This window comes from Diospyros lotus, chromosome 2, assembly GCF_014633365.1.
Source record: "Diospyros lotus cultivar Yz01 chromosome 2, ASM1463336v1, whole genome shotgun sequence".
In the NCBI taxonomy this organism is placed as follows: domain Eukaryota; kingdom Viridiplantae; phylum Streptophyta; class Magnoliopsida; order Ericales; family Ebenaceae; genus Diospyros; species Diospyros lotus.
Window position 1 is genome coordinate 19,017,004 of NC_068339.1, and position 18,173 is coordinate 19,035,176.

Consider the following 18,173-nt stretch of genomic DNA (forward strand, 5'->3'; position numbering starts at 1 on the left):
AATGAACATAAAAAATAGCTAAATTAGATGGGCTGAGCACTCACAAAAAACGATGTTGGCATCACCGCATAGTTGGTATCATATGGAGGATGCTCAGACTCCTCATTTCTCCTACGTCGAAGGCAACACAAAAACATGTCAATCACGCACCCATCCATCCATGTTGTCGGTTGCTCTAAATCTTGGAGGTGACTCGGTAATAGATTGAGCAAGAAACCAGTGTCCCGCCTATAATAACCAACAATTATTATTAGGGTGATAATTCATTGCCAATGTAAATCATTAAAGTACTAGTTATATATACTTACTCGATTTCTTCTTTTGAGTTGATATACTGATTGTATCCATCCGGGGGGAATAATTCATCGTCCAAGCCCGATGCACTATAAGGAGGAGGATCATCCTCTCCTGTCCCCTCTTGCACTTGGGGGGGAAACAAAGTCTTGTCTATTATTGGATCCACTTTGACCCCCTCCGGGACATTCTTCTTAATCCTCTTCCTCTTCCTATAATGTTGCGTCGGATCAATGAACGGTGTGCGACAATATTGCGATGGTGCGCGATCACGCGCGATTCGTCCACCGTCCATAACCACGTCTTCCGGCAACTGTTTTTAATTAACCATTATAAGATGGTCATACTTCCAAATCATATGTAAATATGATAAATTTGGGGCTTACATCTGCTTGGGATGTTCGGTCCTCCTCAGCTGGCTGCTGATCTGGGGGGTCAGAGACGGTCGAGATGCGTAGCACAGCTAATAGTTCTTGCTGGTTTCTCTCAACTTGCATCAACCGAGCGTCCATGCCTAACAGAGCTTCCTGATGTCTTAGTACTTCCCTCAACCGACAATCCATATCTTCTTGATTCCTCTCAAATTGCCTCAACCGAGAGTCCATACTTTGCAACAACTGAAGTGCTTGAGTCAGCATCTTGGTCATCTACAAAATGAAAAAAAAAAAAACTAAAAATGAAAAAACAATTATAAATAAACAATTGTTCTTCACACAAAAAAACAATATGTAGCGAGCATACCTCTGACATATTATAACCATGATGCGTACTCTCGGGCAGTCTCGCCTCTAACATATTATAGCCACTAATATACCCCTCATCCTCCCCCTCCACCCCCTGACCGCCTTCATTTTTTGCACCATCATCCTTGCCTGCCTTCACTGCCTCCGCCTCTTCCCCACCTTCCTTGCCTGCATCCTCAGCCCTGCCCACCCTCGGTGGATCAACCTCCTCCCCAACCTCCTTGCCTCCAATATCATGATCATGATCATGATCATCACCCCCTCCACCTCCATTTTTGTAGACATCAACACCAACCCAGTGCAGGGGGTGAAAGGACCTCCAAAACTCCGTGTCCCTCTCTGCCTTAGTGGGCTCAAGCGTTTGGCTCAATCCTTGTGCCTACAAATGTTATAATAGGTGGTCATATATTATATATTAAAAAAAAAAACAAACGATAATAGGCTATGTTGGGTTACACACATACCTTATTAAGACATTCATCATAATTAATGTTTTTAGGCCTCTTGCTAGATAGCCACTTCCTGCATCTGGGTATCATGCCTGATTCTGGTACTATTTGAGCCCATTTTCCTTGAATCCAGGGAAATGTCTCAATCAACCACCACTGTAGACAAAAAAAAAAAAAAAGTTTTATAATCAAAAACAAAACAAAAGATAACAAAACAATCATATACAATAAATGATCTTATGTATTTAAATAGAGTAATATGTAGCTGAGCGTACCTGAAATGCCCAGACAAATCCATAAATGTTCACTTTCTTTCCAACCTTACCACTCCGCTTGTCAACCTTGGTAGCCAGACGAAGGAAATACAGACTCTGGCTATATATATAGGTACCCCACGGGAATGCCTGAAATGCTTCTAAATCTTCAATCATAGTCCACAACATATCAGGCACATTTTTACGCTCATCGTGCCCCAACAATATCATGTTCACCACAGAAATGTAACCCAGCTTCAAGACATCGTCTGCAGCCAGATTCTCTCTAGTGAGTACGGAATTTATGTCTTGCCCGGACACCAACTGTTGATGTGGGAATAATCGTGTCCGTAAACTGTCATCCCCTACGGGCCTCGCTTCCAAAATTTTCTTATCTACGGGGCCGAATTGAAGTCCACTAATTAGGAGGAACTCCTGCTTGCCGTACCTATATATTTTCCTGCCGATCTCGAACCACGTTTCATCGTCACGGGCCTCAGGAAACGTCACCTCCCTAAGAAGAACTTGGTAGATCAGCTGTGGTGCAGACATTTGGAGGGACAGGGGGATCTGCAAGAAATGACCGAGTGGGCCCGACAAAAATGCTTCCAACATGTTGTAACGGCCGAGAGCGAGTCGAACTGGCCCCAGTTGGTTGATCTCGCAGTGTGTAGTAGCCCGTGTTCCAGGGGGCAGTACCCTTTGATCGTGAATATAAGTATATTTATTTTTCTGCGGATCCATCTGTATAATAAAAGCAAAAACAATAAACAATACAAAAACAGCAAATGGATAATATTTTTTAGTATAGCATATTAATTTCAGTATCAACAAACTAAAATTTGAATTAATAAGAATGAAGATGGGTATGAAGTCCGCCAAATACCGGTATTTGGCGGACTTCATCCAATATGAAATCCGCCAATACCGGTATTTGGCGGACTTCATCCGATATGAAATCCGCTGTCCGGACTTCTCAGTTTTGAGCCCAACAGTGTATTGGGTAAATTCATAGGAAATGAAGTCCGATTGGCGGACCTAATCTAATATAAAGTCCGCTTGGTGGACATCATACAATATGAAGTCCTTTTGGCGGGTTTAGGATACAACAATGCTCAAAAATCACCAAAAATAACACAAATAAACTACATCCTTACCTGACCGGCGGTTGCACGGTGGTAGGATGGACGTCGCTGGGCGGACTCACAGATGTCGCACGTTGGCCGGCGGGCCACGCGGGTCACAGACGTCGACGGACAAAACGTAGCACGGTGGCCGGCGGGTCGAACGGTCGCTGAGTCTTTCAACGGATATCGAGCGGGTCTTTGAGAGAAAGAGAGAGAGAATGAGAGAGAGAGAGAGTGTATTTAAATTTAGGAAAATTCTATTCACAGCGAGGGTTTTACTCTTTGCAGCCTTGTCCCACCAAAATTTTTCTTCATTTTTCATAAATCCTATTTTACCCTTCTATCACCCCACCACGTCATCTTCCTCATAGTCACTCCATCTCTCTTTCTCTCTCATTATATCATGGTTTAAGTTTGTGAGGGCATTTTCGTCTTACCAGCACACTATTGGGCGGACTTTAATTGCAAACTTCAATTTATTTGAAGTCCGCTAGCGGACGTAAAAAAAATTAAGTTCGCCTAATTGTACTGGGCGGACCTCATTTAAATTTTGCTTGATATAATTTTAAGTCCATCGACTCATTAATTTTTAAGTCCGCCGCAAATGACAATTAACAGAGAAACAACTCTTGCCAAAAAACAATCTACACAACAAAACCATAAAATAGCCAAATTTGTAATTAGATTCGCAAGAGGTCGCAAGCATAACAAAATATGATCCCATTACAAAATACGATGAGAAACTCGACATTACAAAAGATGAATAGGGGAGAACGAAAAGCATTTCACTGGTTGACGGAATCAGAGCTGGTGTCAGGGATCAGGATGACATTATCCTTTCGATCTTTATCTTCTTTGATAGACTGCAGAACTTCCATAAACAGATCATACATCTTCATCAATGGAAACGTCTCAAGCAGAAATTCCCTCGAGTCGTCTTCCCCCAAATCAGCTATCATCCTTCTCAGGAGTATCGAATTTTCATTCTTCAGTTCATCATGTTGTTCCCTGAGTTTCAAGTACATCGTCTCCAAGCTTTTCGGTGATGGAGGGATTGTCCACTCACCAGTCCTTTTTCTCCTCGGTGGTGTTTGTTCATCCATGGGATGAAAACTTAGTTTTAGAAATAGGTTGCAGATGAAGAGGGATAAGTATAAGTCTTGTTATTGCACTATTATTTATAGGAAGAGAGCTAAAAAGCTATAGACGTTCCGTTTCCAGGAACAAGTATCCAGACGAACCGGTTAATGCATGACGTTTTCCAATGATTTTATTAATTGGATTACAGAATTTTTATTTTTATTTTTTTTTCAATAAATTCATTGTATTAAAAACCAATATGTATTAAAAATTAAGAATACTGTTTAAGTTTTACTTATAGGACTAATAAAATCAAAATCATGTTATTATTCAAAGTTTTTATAATGTTTATATAGTTAACATCTTACAAACTACTATATAGTTATGAAGAAATTATTCATTATTAATGTAAGTTAAATCTTCAAATAGACCAAATAGCAATATATATAATATTATGATTTAGTTGAGTTGAACTATATGATTTAGTGTGCACGGGAGGTATAATCACAATATATGATTTCAACAATTACCTATGAAAGTTAATTGATTATAATCAAATGGAATACTAAAATGTCATGCATTGGAAAATCTATGCTTTGTTTTACTTTAATTATTAATTATTTCTACCTTTAATTATTAATTATTAATTATTACTTTAATAACTAATTAATTATATTACATACTATCCTGATTTAATATATTAGTAAGATAAGATAAGATAAGATAAAGATTGGAAAACCCATGCTTAGTTTTATTTTAATTATTAATTATCACTACCTTTAAATCTTATGTCAATTATGTGACAATTTTGTGAAGAATTTGTAACATTATAAATCTTATAAACAAACATATAAGATATAAGATTTATAATGTTCACCAATATATTGCAAATCAAAATACAAGAGCAATTTGTAACATTAATTTGTTGTTCTAAACGATTGCATGCAATGGGAATCGAGCTATGGTAACGATTGTTCGCTAATAGATTATAAATCTTATGTCAATTCTTATTCTTAATATATTATATTATAATTTTGATATGTTATATAATGTGGATAGTATTTTTTTTGTGTTATTTTTTTTATTCGAAATCATTAATTCGTATTTAATATATTTTAACGGACTTCATGTGTTAGCCCCATGAAGTCCGTCCATCTTACACACTGTTGGGCGGATCTCATCCCATATAAAGTCCGCTCAACCGGTATTGGGCGGACTTCATATGGGACGAAGTTTGCCAGTACTCAGTTAGGCGGAAGAAGTCCGCCAAGCGGACTCTATACTATATGATTTCCGCTAAATACCGGAATAGGCGAAATTTATCGTAAATGAAGTTCACTTGGCGGACTTCATCCTTCAGAAACCAATCCAGAGCCAAATATACATGTTTGAATAGTAAAACATTTAAGCAAAGGGAAATTCTATTTACAACCATAAGTTTTGCTCTCCGCAACCTACACAGCCGTATTCTTGCAGAATATCTTTGTCCAATGCATAAACAGTAATTCATATTGCTTGGCTACCTTGAGTTTCAACTACAGTCTCATTCAAATCTATCATGTGTGATCCTTGACCTTCAATCTGAAAAATCAGAAATTCAATGTAAAAAATATGAATTATACGTAAATAACTGAAAAATAAATACATAAGCATGGATCATGAATTATTGAAATGGTATTGTACCTCATCATCATTACTTCCACGAGCACGACGACCTCCACGAGCCCTACGACCTCCACGAGCCCCACGACCTCCACGAGTTGAAATCCTACCTCTATTTTGATTAACTTCCCGTGATGATTTGTACCGATTACTCCTCGGCCTTCCACGACCACGAATAACATTTGGATCCAAAATTGGCATACCTCCAATTTCCAAATTCTGATCTCCATCCTGATCTGTGTTTATTGTGATAGATTCATTAGCAGCCATAGTATCATTCCAATTAATTAAATCATTCTTCAGAGCTGCCAAGCGTCTTTGTATAAACTCCATCTTCTCTCTACTACCAAAAGCCATATCAGTACATTCCTGAAAGTAACATTCCACTTCCTTGAATTTCTTGAATTCATCAGTCATGTGAGGATAACCTCCAGCAAAGAAAATCTTGGAATGGCGCCTGACAACATCTTTTCTCCACCTCCTTAATATATATCTCTCATTGATAACTTTCATGTCTTTAAAGGACATCAACTTAAAAATGTGGCAGCAAGGTATGCCCTTGAATTCAAATTTATTGCAATTGCAACTTAAATAATCACCATTCTCTCTGTACTCAACAGTGTAACTAAACTCCTTATGGTACCAATTATTTAATATGCATCTCTCCATTATTTTATGTTTTTCGATACCTACCATAGTAGCTGCTGCCCTTGCTTCCTCTTCAGTTGGCGGAATAACATGGCAGTACAACAAGCGCCTGATCTCATTTTGAACTAACTTGAACATTGAATTTGTGTATGCCTGTTGGAACTGTATTTCCCAATCAAACTCTGATATGCATTTAATCACTTTACACTTCGAGTCGTAGTCAGCCAGGAACTCTTTCTGGATCTTAGTACTCATTGCAATCTCATATTGTTCAACAAATTGTTTGAGTGTGCTCATAGAGTGAACATAACCATCAAAAAAAGCATGCATTCCCTCACTACTTTGAGTAGAAACCATACCACCCCAGAAATTATGATGCAGATAAACTGGTGCCCAACTTTGCCTTTGATTAAAAAGGTCCTTTAGCCAATCATTCCTTTCCAATCCATGCTTCATCAAGAATTCATTCCAATTCCTCTCAAATATTTCAATAGTGAGACTATCATATACAAGAGCTTTGAATTCGATAATTGCCTTGTTGAATTCAACAACATTCCTAAACTTTTGAGGCAGTTTGCAAAGGATATGCCACAAGCAATACCGATGAATAGTGTTAGGCATAACATCAGTGATAGCGGACTTGATGCTTTCGCATTGATCGGTTAAAATAGCATTAGGATGAATATTTCCCATTGCTTCGAGCCAATTCATAAAAAGCCACTTGAATGATCTTGTGTCCTCATGTGTAACTAGTGCACAGCCTAAAAGAATTGATTGTCCATGATGATTTATGCCTACAATTGTAGCAAAAGGCATTCTATACCTGTTCACAAGGTATGTTGTGTCAAAACTGACAACATCATGAAATTCTTCATATGCGGCTTTTGCACGAGGATGGACCCACAACACATTAGTTAGCATGCCTTCGTCGTTGACATCCATCAAATGAAAAAAGTCCCCGTCTTTTTGTTGCATCCTTACAAACAACTTCCGAATGGCCTCTGCATCTCCATCACCTAGTCTCAGCCTTCTCCGACTCTCAATGAAATTTCTGCAGTCTTTAGGCAAGCATCCTAAATTTTGTGGCCCACCAGCTTGAACTTCTATCATTCTGACATTCTTACACGGCCTTATGCTTGCAATATCATTGGCTTCCAGTTGTCTCTTCATTTTAATTGTCAGATTCCTATGGGCAGGCATCAAAATAGACATATCAGGTTGCAATGCATGGTTGTGTTCTGATTTTGTTTTTGAAACCTGCCAAACTCCATTGTCTCTCCTAATTGCATTTACTCTTGCCGGACAATTTATCCTCTTTGTAGACTTCTCAAATTGTTGTTTCCTTCCTCTGTCACAGCAAATTGTAACATACTTGTAACTTTCACCGCTTTTTTTATGAGCTGATCTCTTGGCAACAGCGAAACCTAAAACTCTTGCATGTTCTTGATAAGCATTCATCAGACTCTCAATACTGTTAAATATCATACCTGGTAGAGGTCCTTCTTCAGCATTGACATTATTGGATTCTTCCAAATTGTTGTTAATATAATCAGCTGCCGCACAATCAGATTGTTCTTCACCTTCTGATTCTTCGCCAATCAAACTATCATCTTCTTCGAAACCAAATATCTCTTCCAATAATTTACGTCTATGCTCATTATTATTTCTCTCATTATCATTCTCCATTTTCTGGTTAAGAAGCTCTTGTCCAGCCAACTCGTGGAATGAAATGAAAGATAGAAGAAGAGCTCTTGTCCAGCCAACTCGTGGAATGAAATGAAAAATGCTATTTTGCCCGAATTAGTTGATGCACGGGATGAAGTCCGTCGGGACTGATTTGGCGGACTTCAATTGTGTTTAAGTCCGCCGGTGGAAAGATAAAGTCCGCCCAATCGTTGGGCGGACTTCAAATGCACTACTGGGCGGGCTTCATAAGTGATGAATCCCGCCCAGCATTTCAGGTGGGCCACACTTTCGAAAAAACCATGGTCGACGAATGAAAATAGGAAGGAGAATTCAAAGCGATTACATTGATTACAGATATTTTCATTAATAATTGTTTTTCTTTGGAAATGTGCAACTTTAATGTGTTGGGCAGTAGCTTTTGCTTTGAAAATGTGCAGTTTTAATGTGTTGGTAAGTAATTAGGCGGACTTCAACTGCACTGCTTGGCGGGCCACACTTTCGGACGACATCTAAATTTTATCCGCCAAATGCAATGTTGCCTATTGCATCTAAGATGTGGCGGACTTCATCTAATATGAAGCCCGCCATCGAACTGCATATGCGTGCATATGCCTGCCAGTGGGATGTAGTTTGCCCAGTGTGAGTGGACTTGAAAATGTGCAGTTTTAATGTGTTGGTAAATAATTAGGCGGACTTCAACTGCACTGCTTGGCGGGCCACACTTTCGGACGACATCTAAATTTTATCCGCCAGATGCAATGTTGCCTATTGCATCTAAGATGTGGCGGACTTCATCTAATATGAAGCCCGCCATCGAACTGCATATGCGTGCATATGCCTGCCAGTGGGATGTAGTTTGCCCAGTGTGAGCGGACTTGAATTATTTTGAAGTCCGCCTCCTTTAATTCGATATAGGATCGCTTTAATTCGATATAGGATCGTAATTTGATGTCTTTACTCATTCCATGCGTCAATGGGATGTAGTTTGCCCAGTGTGGGCGGACTTGAATTATTTTGAAGTCCGCCTCCTTTAATTCGATATAGGATCGCTTTAATTCGATATAGGATCGTAATTTGATGTCTTTACTCATTCCATGCGTCAATTAATTCGGACCAAATAAAATAATTCATAAATGAAATAAAAGGAGAATGCAAAGAGAATACATTGATTACAGACAATGGTATGCTGCCACTTAAGTGTCATGATTGTCATTATCCATTTTCATAATTAATTTTTTTGCTTTGAAAATGTGCAGCTTTAATACGTTGGGCAGTAATTTTAGGCGGGAGTTTTAAACGAGTGAAGTTATAAGGTTAAAATTGTCTTTCTATTTTGTTTAATATAATTAAAATATTATAAAATAAGCATTAAATGTATTCTATCCGGATAGATTCTATCCAAATAGATTTACCGTAAATTAATTTCGTCTTATATAATTAAGATGTGTACAAATCGTTTTTTGGGTTCTTGATAAAAGGGTAATTAAGGTTGGTGGTCCAAAGTGGTGTTAAATTGACTCCACACAACTCCTAGCTTCTCCTTGAGATTTGGTAGGATATAACTAACAACCTCATTCGGGATTCACACGATTAGCCAAAAGATTAAATTACATGCATTGTTACTCTTAAATATTTTATCTTATAATAAATTAATTATTGCATTTTAATTTTTGTTAGTATACAACTGCTAAATTTTGGCTTTTGTTATAATTCAATTTCTTTTATTTTTTGCCAAATTATTTTAACAAAAATTAGCATTATGAAACTTCAAATCACTTGATTATAGGGTTCATGTTAATTTTAATATTAAGTGATTTTTAGATTTATATCAACATATACAGCATCAATTTTTATTAATAGAATTTGATAAAAATAAAAAAGAGATAAAATTATAAAAAAAATTAAAATTTAATGATTATAGTGACAAAAATTAAAATACAATCACTCATTTATTATGAAGTATAAAATTTAGGGACTAATAATGTAATTTATTCATTAGGTAGACCTCACACCAAAAGTCAACGGATCCCAATAAAGACTTATTGAGCTTTCGTAGCATCATCCTAAACATTTCATCTCTTATAGGGAGCTTCGTATCAGAGGGAGTCAATGTAAGTGGACTTTGGGGTTGGTTTTTGAAATTCATGCGATTCAAACTCTACTAAGACAAATAGCTAGCTACACTTGACCTATTGCTTAATGGTATACATATTGTTTTTAGGAAAATGCAAGAAAATCTGACGGGTTTACCGACGGGTTTACCGAAAGGAATCAAAAAGACCCAAATGCCCTCGCCCACCTTCACCCCTCTCCTCTCTCCCTTCTCCCATGACTATTTTGCAGAACCCTCGCCTCCCTCCTCGCTGTCTTCTCCGAGCGACCGCCCACCGCCGTGCCTCGCCTCGCTCGTCGCCGACCATTGCTGCAACCAGCAACGGTCGGCGAGGCGCTGCGACGAGCGAGGAAAGGCGTGGCGGTCAACAGTTTCCCGGAGAAGAGGGAGCGAGGGCTCTGCGCGCAGTCATGGGAGGGAGAAAGGAGAGAAGAGAAAAGCGAGATGCGAGGGCTTAGCTATGTAGTGGAGGGTATTTTTATCTTTCTAACCCTATTTTATAAGGATCTCTGTGAGGTGAGATTGTCTGGCCTCTAGTAGATTTCGTTTTTAATAGTTTGGTTTATAAACTTTTTCACTCTACCTAGTTGGTTGACTCTCACGCCCAAAGTGTCCAAAAACAAAAAGTGAAGTATCAGATAAGTTATTATATTTTTGTTTCAAGGGTCAAATCAATCATAATTTTATAAAAATAATAAAATAAATTACTGTACTTTCAAATTCAAGGTCAAATTGACCATTATACTTTAAAAATGAACAAATAAGCCATTGTGATTTTAGACTTGGGGCCACATATACCATTATGGTTGATGTTGTTTTAACTCTGTCAATAATATTTTAGTACCATTAACCTTAGTTATAAGCAAATTTACCTCAATCACAGTTGTGGTTTGAGGAATAGTCACATATGCCAAATCCAAATTCCAAGAACTACACACAATTAGAGACACCTTAAAATGCAAGAGCCTTAATTAGTTCACTGTTTTGATGAGTGATTCAAAATTACATGATAAATGTTGCATTCTATTTGCATTTTATCTACATTTCATGTGAATGTCATTTGACCTTAATTGCATCTTCATTTACATGTCATTATTATGTTATTTGGCAGTCTCTTATATCAACCACATTGATATCATCTTAAACGTTAATTGTGAGGCTTATAGTCATTTTGCCTTCTTGATATATAAGGCTACTATCAGAACCCAATTATCACTTTTCACTATTGCAATCTAAGAAACCATAATCGGCTCAAGGCAAGGAGACACAAACTCGTGAATCCTACGATCAGTAAGAACGTTCTTTGTCTTGCTCTATCTCCAGCTTAAATCGCTTCGTCATGGGAGGTAAGGTCAAGAGGCAGTGGTGAGTATAGTGTTTGCTCGGTGTTGATGCATTCTTATACTTATTTTCTAGTTTCTGTCTTCTTGATGCAATACCGTAATCAATTTTTTCTTTGTTGAATCAGTGTTATCACATTGTACTCTCTTTGATATAATGAATTGACTAGAAGAGAAAATCTCTATCAAGATTAGGATCAATTTACAAATCTGAACACATATATATTGTGTTCTGTTGTGTGTTGTGTTCTTAGTGCGATTAGTTTATTTTGATTTGATTTCTAGGCTTGGTTCTTGGTTTCGTCTATTGGCCGATTAAATCAATTGAGGAAAAATTAACACTTCACTATCATGAATTCTCTCTTGCCTACTTAAAATTTTGAGTCTAATTATATTCAAATTAAAATTTAATTGAGAATATATTTGATATTGTTAATCAAATTAAAATATTATCGATAGTGTTCAGATTACATCTATTAAAATGGTTAACATATCTCAAAATTTAAAAGTGTAGTATATTATTTCATTTTTTTGAAGTAAACTGACAAGTTTGTCCCTATAATCGAAGTATAATGACTTGCATGGTAATTCACCCCCAAAACAGAAGAAAACAAAACCTGAATTGGGTTCAATCTTGATGATTAATAATTCACATAACAAATGATCAAGAAGTGACATTTCAGGCAGGCAATCAACAACATAAGAAGTAGAAATCCACATCGACCATGGAAAGAATTATATGAGAAAATTACTGATCAAGAGTATCCAATTATTATTATAAAAGAAAACTATTTGTATTTATTGATTTTTGTGTGTGCGTATTCAATCACTTCGTTCTCTGAATCAGTCAACCACATCCAACTAGAAAGCGCTTAGAATAATCAGTTCCCGGCCGGCGATGAAGTGAACCCAAGAAGAGACGATCATCATCATCATCGCCCCCTTCTAGCAAGGGATCTGGTCAGTGAACCACTTCAAGACGAGGAAGGGGGCCTTGATGAGCGCGAGGGCCAGTTCCACGATCACCGTCACGCACAAGCAGCACGGGAAAACGCACGTCAAGAGCAGACCCACGATCCATATCACAACGCCGACCACCGACAGCAGCAGCGACAAGAAGGCGAATGGCAGCCCCAGCAGGAACCCCAGCGGCCTGCACTTGCAATCGTCCTCCCCGCAGCACATAATATATATATATATATATATGCCACTCGCTTGGTTTTCTTCAGATGGCGCTGGCTAGCTTCTTCTCCGATCTTGATTGAGAGCGATCTTATTTGAGTTGTTTCTGCTTTTAGTGTTAGAATCTCGACGGAGAATACGAATCGCTGTAACGTTTGTATAGGAAAAAACTTTTCCTAGCCGCTTCAGGCTCCCATCCCATTCCTTGTTCTACTCGATCAAGGCTTAAGAGTTAAATCATTGTATTTCTCGGAAAAAAAAAAATTCCTTTAACAAATAAAAAAGAGCAAACTATATATAATCTCACTCCTAAAATTTGAAATAAATAGACCCATGATGATATTCAGCTCCTAAATCCAATTCCTATTGCATGCAGGTTTTCTTAAATTTTTTCTCCAAATATATATGCCACTCATACAACACACATTGTATTCATTAAACAAATTAAATTGATACAAATATAATGAGTATTATTTATGTTTCAATATTTATACTATCTTATTATTTTAAAATTATATCAAATTACACCACCCTTCAGATTAAATTTACGATATATATATAGATATACTTGAAGTTTTATAAAGTTATACAAAGTTCTTAATAAATATATTTTCCTAATAAGATATTAGTGCAATTTCTCAAATTTAAGGATACATCCTATAATTTAGTAAAATCTCATAAGGGCAGATTTTAATGTAATGAAAAAAAAAAGTAACTAATTAATAGGGAATTAATGTAATTTTGGTAATGTTTGAAAGCATGATTGGTTTTCACGGACTTGGTCAGTCCAACTTGTTCGGCCGATAGCATATATAGTGAATCGGTCCATCCGCCTTTGGTTTGACCACATGCGCATATCTGTCTGGTGCCATCGTCAAATTTTTAGTGTGGTAATCGTTATTTTTTCTTTGGAAAAATTACTTCTGGTAGAATGATTTTGATTCATTCTACCAAAAGCCACTCACTGAGAGTGATGTTGAGTTGCCAGCACTGGAGACCCTGAAAGTACTGATTTTAAATTTGTTAAATCTCAAATTAAATTACTTGAGTTTTATGCGGTCCTTCCCATCATTTATTAGACGATTTAAGAGATAAATGAGATCATAATATTGTTATTAGAATCTAACAATAACATTATTAGTTTCTCGAATGATTCTGGAGTGTAGTAAAAGTAGATTATTAGCCGTCAAACCATTCACCAAGCCTAACATTGTGGGGGCGGAGTGAGATATTGACTCTACTTTTCTATACATTAGAGTCCATCGACTTCTAGAATTACTCTTTTATAAATCAAAAAGAGAAAGAGAGAGAAAAAAAAAAAAAAAACCTCTACCCTTTATGACTTTGCTTTAGAGAGTCAACAATCCGAAAACAAAAGAAAATGTTATTGGTACACCTTTGTGTATTTCTTAGACTACATAAAGGTATATCAATGACAAAAATGTCTCTCATGAGGCGTAGGGTATTTTGGTCATAATACTCCCTTATGTAGTCCAAGATGTACAAAATAGTTGTACATCTAGCATGATTCGAAAACAAAAGCATGTCACATAGATAACATCTTTAGCGAGCCATATCCCAGAGAACTGTCATCGGATCCTTCACTTATGGGACTTCTAATAAGTTCTAACAGGGGATGTAACAAGAAGAATATATGAATGGAAGGAACTGCAAAAGAAGATTTATGCTGAGGAACACAGCCTGAGAAGCCAAAGAAACCACCTCAAGGATTTACTTCCCTTGCAGTTCGTGTGCTGATATCATGGGCCACTAACATCATTCGTCTCCGAAACCTTACTCTACTCTTCTTGCTTTAGAATAAGTAGGGATCAAATTTTCTTATGCAATGATTCCATCTTTGAAGAAAATAATTGATGAGCTAGAATTCATGTAGTAAGACTAAGTGTTGGCATGTTGTTATTTAATCATCAAATATCTATAAAGTGAAAAGATTAACTATGTTCACAACTTCTGGACAATGATTGAGAAAGATATGCGTCCAACAAAGTAAATCCGGGAGAAACGTTATGCCGATCAATTAATCTCAAGAACGAGATTGCACTACAACATTGGGAGATACTTTACCACATTGTTGCCTATGATGTCTGCTCACATCTTCTGTCCAACATGGAAAGCTTTTAAACCATCATCAGTTCCAACCCAACTGAAGCCAGTGTCTTTGGCTATGCCCCTGACCTTCATCAATTCCCTTAGTTCAGTTACACGATCCCATTTCCCGGCAGCTGCAAAAGTATTGGACAGTGCAATATATGCCCCCGGACGGCCATCATTACTCAACTTGAAAAGCTCGTTGGCAGCTATGTTTGCCATTTCTACATCACCATGCAGTCGACAGGCACTAAGTAAAGCAGCCCAGACATCAGAATTAGGTTTCTCAGGCATTTCCATGACAAGCTCCCATGCCTGATTCAAACTTCCAGCGCGCCCTAAGAGATCAACCATGCAAGCGTAATGTTCCATCCTTGGTTTCATCAAGTAATCTTTCTCCATGCTATCAAAGATCTCTTGGCCTTTGGCGACTAAACCAGCATGCCCACAAGCAGACAGAGCGCTAAGGAATGTAACATAATTGGGTTCAGCATGTCGCTCTTTTTGCATTCTTCCAAAGAGCTCAAGTGCTTCATCTGGATTTCCGTTCTTGCCATATCCATCAATAATAGAAGTCCATGAAAATACATTCCTTTCAGGCATGAGGTCAAAAACTCGTCTTGCATCCTCAATTCTTCCACATTTTGAGTACATGTCTATAAGAGCACTTCCTATTTTTATGTTGGTGAAGAATTCAGTCTTCATAAGTTGAGCCTGGACTTGTTGGGCAACTTCCAGAGTTGACAGTATAGAGCAGGCCCCAATAATGCTTGCAAAAGTGGATACCGTAGGCCTAAAATCCAGCCGAAGCATCTCAATATAAAGCTCAAGCGCCTTCTTAGCCGTGTCTAATGATTTGCTATAACCTTCAATCATCGCATTATAAACTACAACATCCTTTTCTCGCGTTCTCTTGAATATATACTCCGCATCTTCCATAAAACCTTCATTCATGTACCCCGAAATCATCGAGGTTGAACAAATGACATTCTTTTCCAGCATCAGATCAAAAACTCTCCTTGCATAATCTACTCTCCCGCTCTTAACATACGAATCAACAAGCACCGTACAAAGAACCTCATCAGCTTCCACATCAGATTTCACCACTTGGGCATGAACCTGCTTCCCCAAACCCCTCCCCACTGACAAAACACTGTCACAAGTAGAAGCTTTCAAAATCATCGAAAACGTGAAACCATCAGGCCTTTCATTTGAAAAAATCAATCTCCTAACCAAATCCAGCGACTCAAAGACCTGCCCGCTTTTTATATATCCAGAAATCATGTAATTGTAAGCAGATAGCGTTGGTTGCTTCATTTCATCAAACACCTTTCGTGCACCCGCCAAACAACTAGCTTTAAGGTGAAGTATGACTAGTTTGATGGTGATGTTGGTGTTGGGCTTGAACCCAATTTTGAGAATGTGGGAGTGGATCTTCCGGCCATGGGACGGGTGGTCTGAGTTGATGTAGTGTTGCAGAGAAGAGGAGAGAGACGAGGCAGTTGGCGGGTGGAAGAGGTAGTCGGTCTCTGCTGGCGGGATGAAATAATTGTGGGGAAAACATGGCTTGGAGCAGTAGTTGGAAGAGAAAATGGGGGTTCTGATTTTGGGTAGCATGCCATTTTTCATCTTCCCATCTCATCTACAGTGCCAGGTTTGAACCAAGCCCGAATTACCAGCAACGAAATCACCAAGCAGCAACGAAATCACCAACAAGAGTCCGTACGACGTCGCTTTGATGGTTAATATATATATATATATATATATATCCGTAGCCCTTTGGGCCGAATGCAGACCTAAAATCTATTGCGACTCAATCTTTGTATTCCTTATTCTCATTCAGTTTATGGTACTTACCTTCTAGCTCATCATTCTCTTATAACTCAACTCATAAGCTACTATGCTTCCTTGTTGGTCCAACACATCATTTTTTGAGGATACATACATGATTATGCGTCATCAAGTAGTGTCATCTAGTCTACAGATTATAGATTAAATGACATAAAAATGATACACTAGAATTAGTATTACTCGATCACGAGTTTAATACTCAACTTATTAAATAAGGATTAAAGGTTTGTCTGTGATTTATCTTTTTTATCGAAATTGAAGACACGAACAATAGAGGATCACACAAAAACGATAATCAAATAGTGTTATCTACAACAAAGAAGAAAAGATTTTGATTGATGGTTGAAACACAATTAATCAAGTCATCCCCAAAATAAGCTCAAAAACTCAAATAGCAAGTGGTGGTTAGGGTTGCCACTGGCCAATACAGTGTAGGAAATGGGTTACATCCACAACAAGCAGCAAATAAACTCGCAGAGAGATAACCCTGGCCATGCCCCCCATAAATGTTATGTGTGGGTCCCAGTAGCCACGTGTCTTTCTTAGGAGATGACATCATTGAAGAGGTTAGAGTCACGCACGAGGATCCAATTGTAGGAAATGTGGTTATTTCTTCCAACTTTGAGGTGCAATAAATCTTGGTAGATATTGGGAGGTAAGCCGATGCTATAAAGTTGTTGAGCAAATAATTAAAATTTAGCTGAGATTTCAAGCCTAATGAATTGCCAGTGCACTTTAATAATCATTCAATTAGCACACAGGGAGTGGTCTCTCTTCCCTTAAGAATAGAGACAAAGGGGAGCCATAAAACTTAGTTGCACAAGAATAAACATAAAAAATAAATATAATATAATATAATATAAAATAAAAATAAATAAATAATATTTTTATAAAAATAAAAAATGAATACATGAAAAAATTATAAAAGAAATAGTTATTCAATTAAACATAAATGTAAGTTCCATCATTCATTTATGTAAAACCAAAATTCAAATTCTATTATTCATAAATCATGGCTTAATAATTAAAAAAAATAATCAAACATAATATAATTTATGAAAGTTCATCCACTTCAACATCATTTTCTTTCTCTATGATACATAAAGTCTATTTTTTATTAATAATAGCAACCGAAACACACTCAAAAAGAAATCAAAACTATCCTGCCTGAACTTAGAAAAATTATTTAAATCCCAAAAATACAACAATAGAGAAACACCCATCAATTTACTCACAGACATGCATACATTCATAAGTATACTCACAGCTATATATATATATATATATACATACAATCACAGCTATGTACGTGCATACATTCATAGCTATATATATACTCATAGATAGTGGTTCTTACAATTGTCGATCACTAGTCGAAGATGAGAAGATGGACAGAATTGAGGTCACCCATCAAAAAGCTCGAAGATAATGGTTTTATGGTTGTTGATTGTCGACGAGAAGATGGAAGGACACAACGAAATGACGGAATGATGATAGCGGTAGTTAGAGAAGGTTGAGGCTAAAAGTTTTTCTAAAATAAAGAAAGTGAACAAGATTCTGATTTAAGCCTAAATCTTAATTAAAGACTGAATTTTTTTCATCTCTAATATTGTTTTAAATATAGGAAACACATTT

At 37.3% G+C, this 18,173-nt stretch overlaps 3 protein-coding genes across 3 annotated transcripts; all 3 read right to left on the reverse strand.

Moving 5' to 3' along the window:
* Positions 1 to 5,453: 5,453 nt before the first annotated feature.
* Positions 5,454 to 7,943, reverse strand: LOC127794692 (protein FAR1-RELATED SEQUENCE 6-like). Its single transcript, XM_052325939.1, has 2 exons — positions 5,631 to 7,943; positions 5,454 to 5,528 (listed from the first exon to the last, which is right to left on the reverse strand). Exons 1-2 carry the CDS (start codon positions 7,941 to 7,943, stop codon positions 5,454 to 5,456), a joined length of 2,388 nt encoding a protein of 795 aa, XP_052181899.1.
* Positions 7,944 to 12,329: 4,386 nt separating this feature from the next.
* On the reverse strand, positions 12,330 to 12,589 carry LOC127795882 (signaling peptide TAXIMIN 1-like). The gene has a single exon (XM_052327844.1). The coding sequence runs from the start codon at positions 12,579 to 12,581 to the stop codon at positions 12,342 to 12,344; it is 240 nt and encodes a 79-aa protein (XP_052183804.1). The 5' UTR covers positions 12,582 to 12,589; the 3' UTR covers positions 12,330 to 12,341.
* Positions 12,590 to 14,438: 1,849 nt separating this feature from the next.
* On the reverse strand, positions 14,439 to 16,522 carry LOC127794118 (pentatricopeptide repeat-containing protein At1g28690, mitochondrial). Its single transcript, XM_052325021.1, has one exon. It carries the CDS (start codon positions 16,314 to 16,316, stop codon positions 14,688 to 14,690), a length of 1,629 nt encoding a protein of 542 aa, XP_052180981.1. The 5' UTR covers positions 16,317 to 16,522; the 3' UTR covers positions 14,439 to 14,687.
* Positions 16,523 to 18,173: the final 1,651 nt, after the last annotated feature.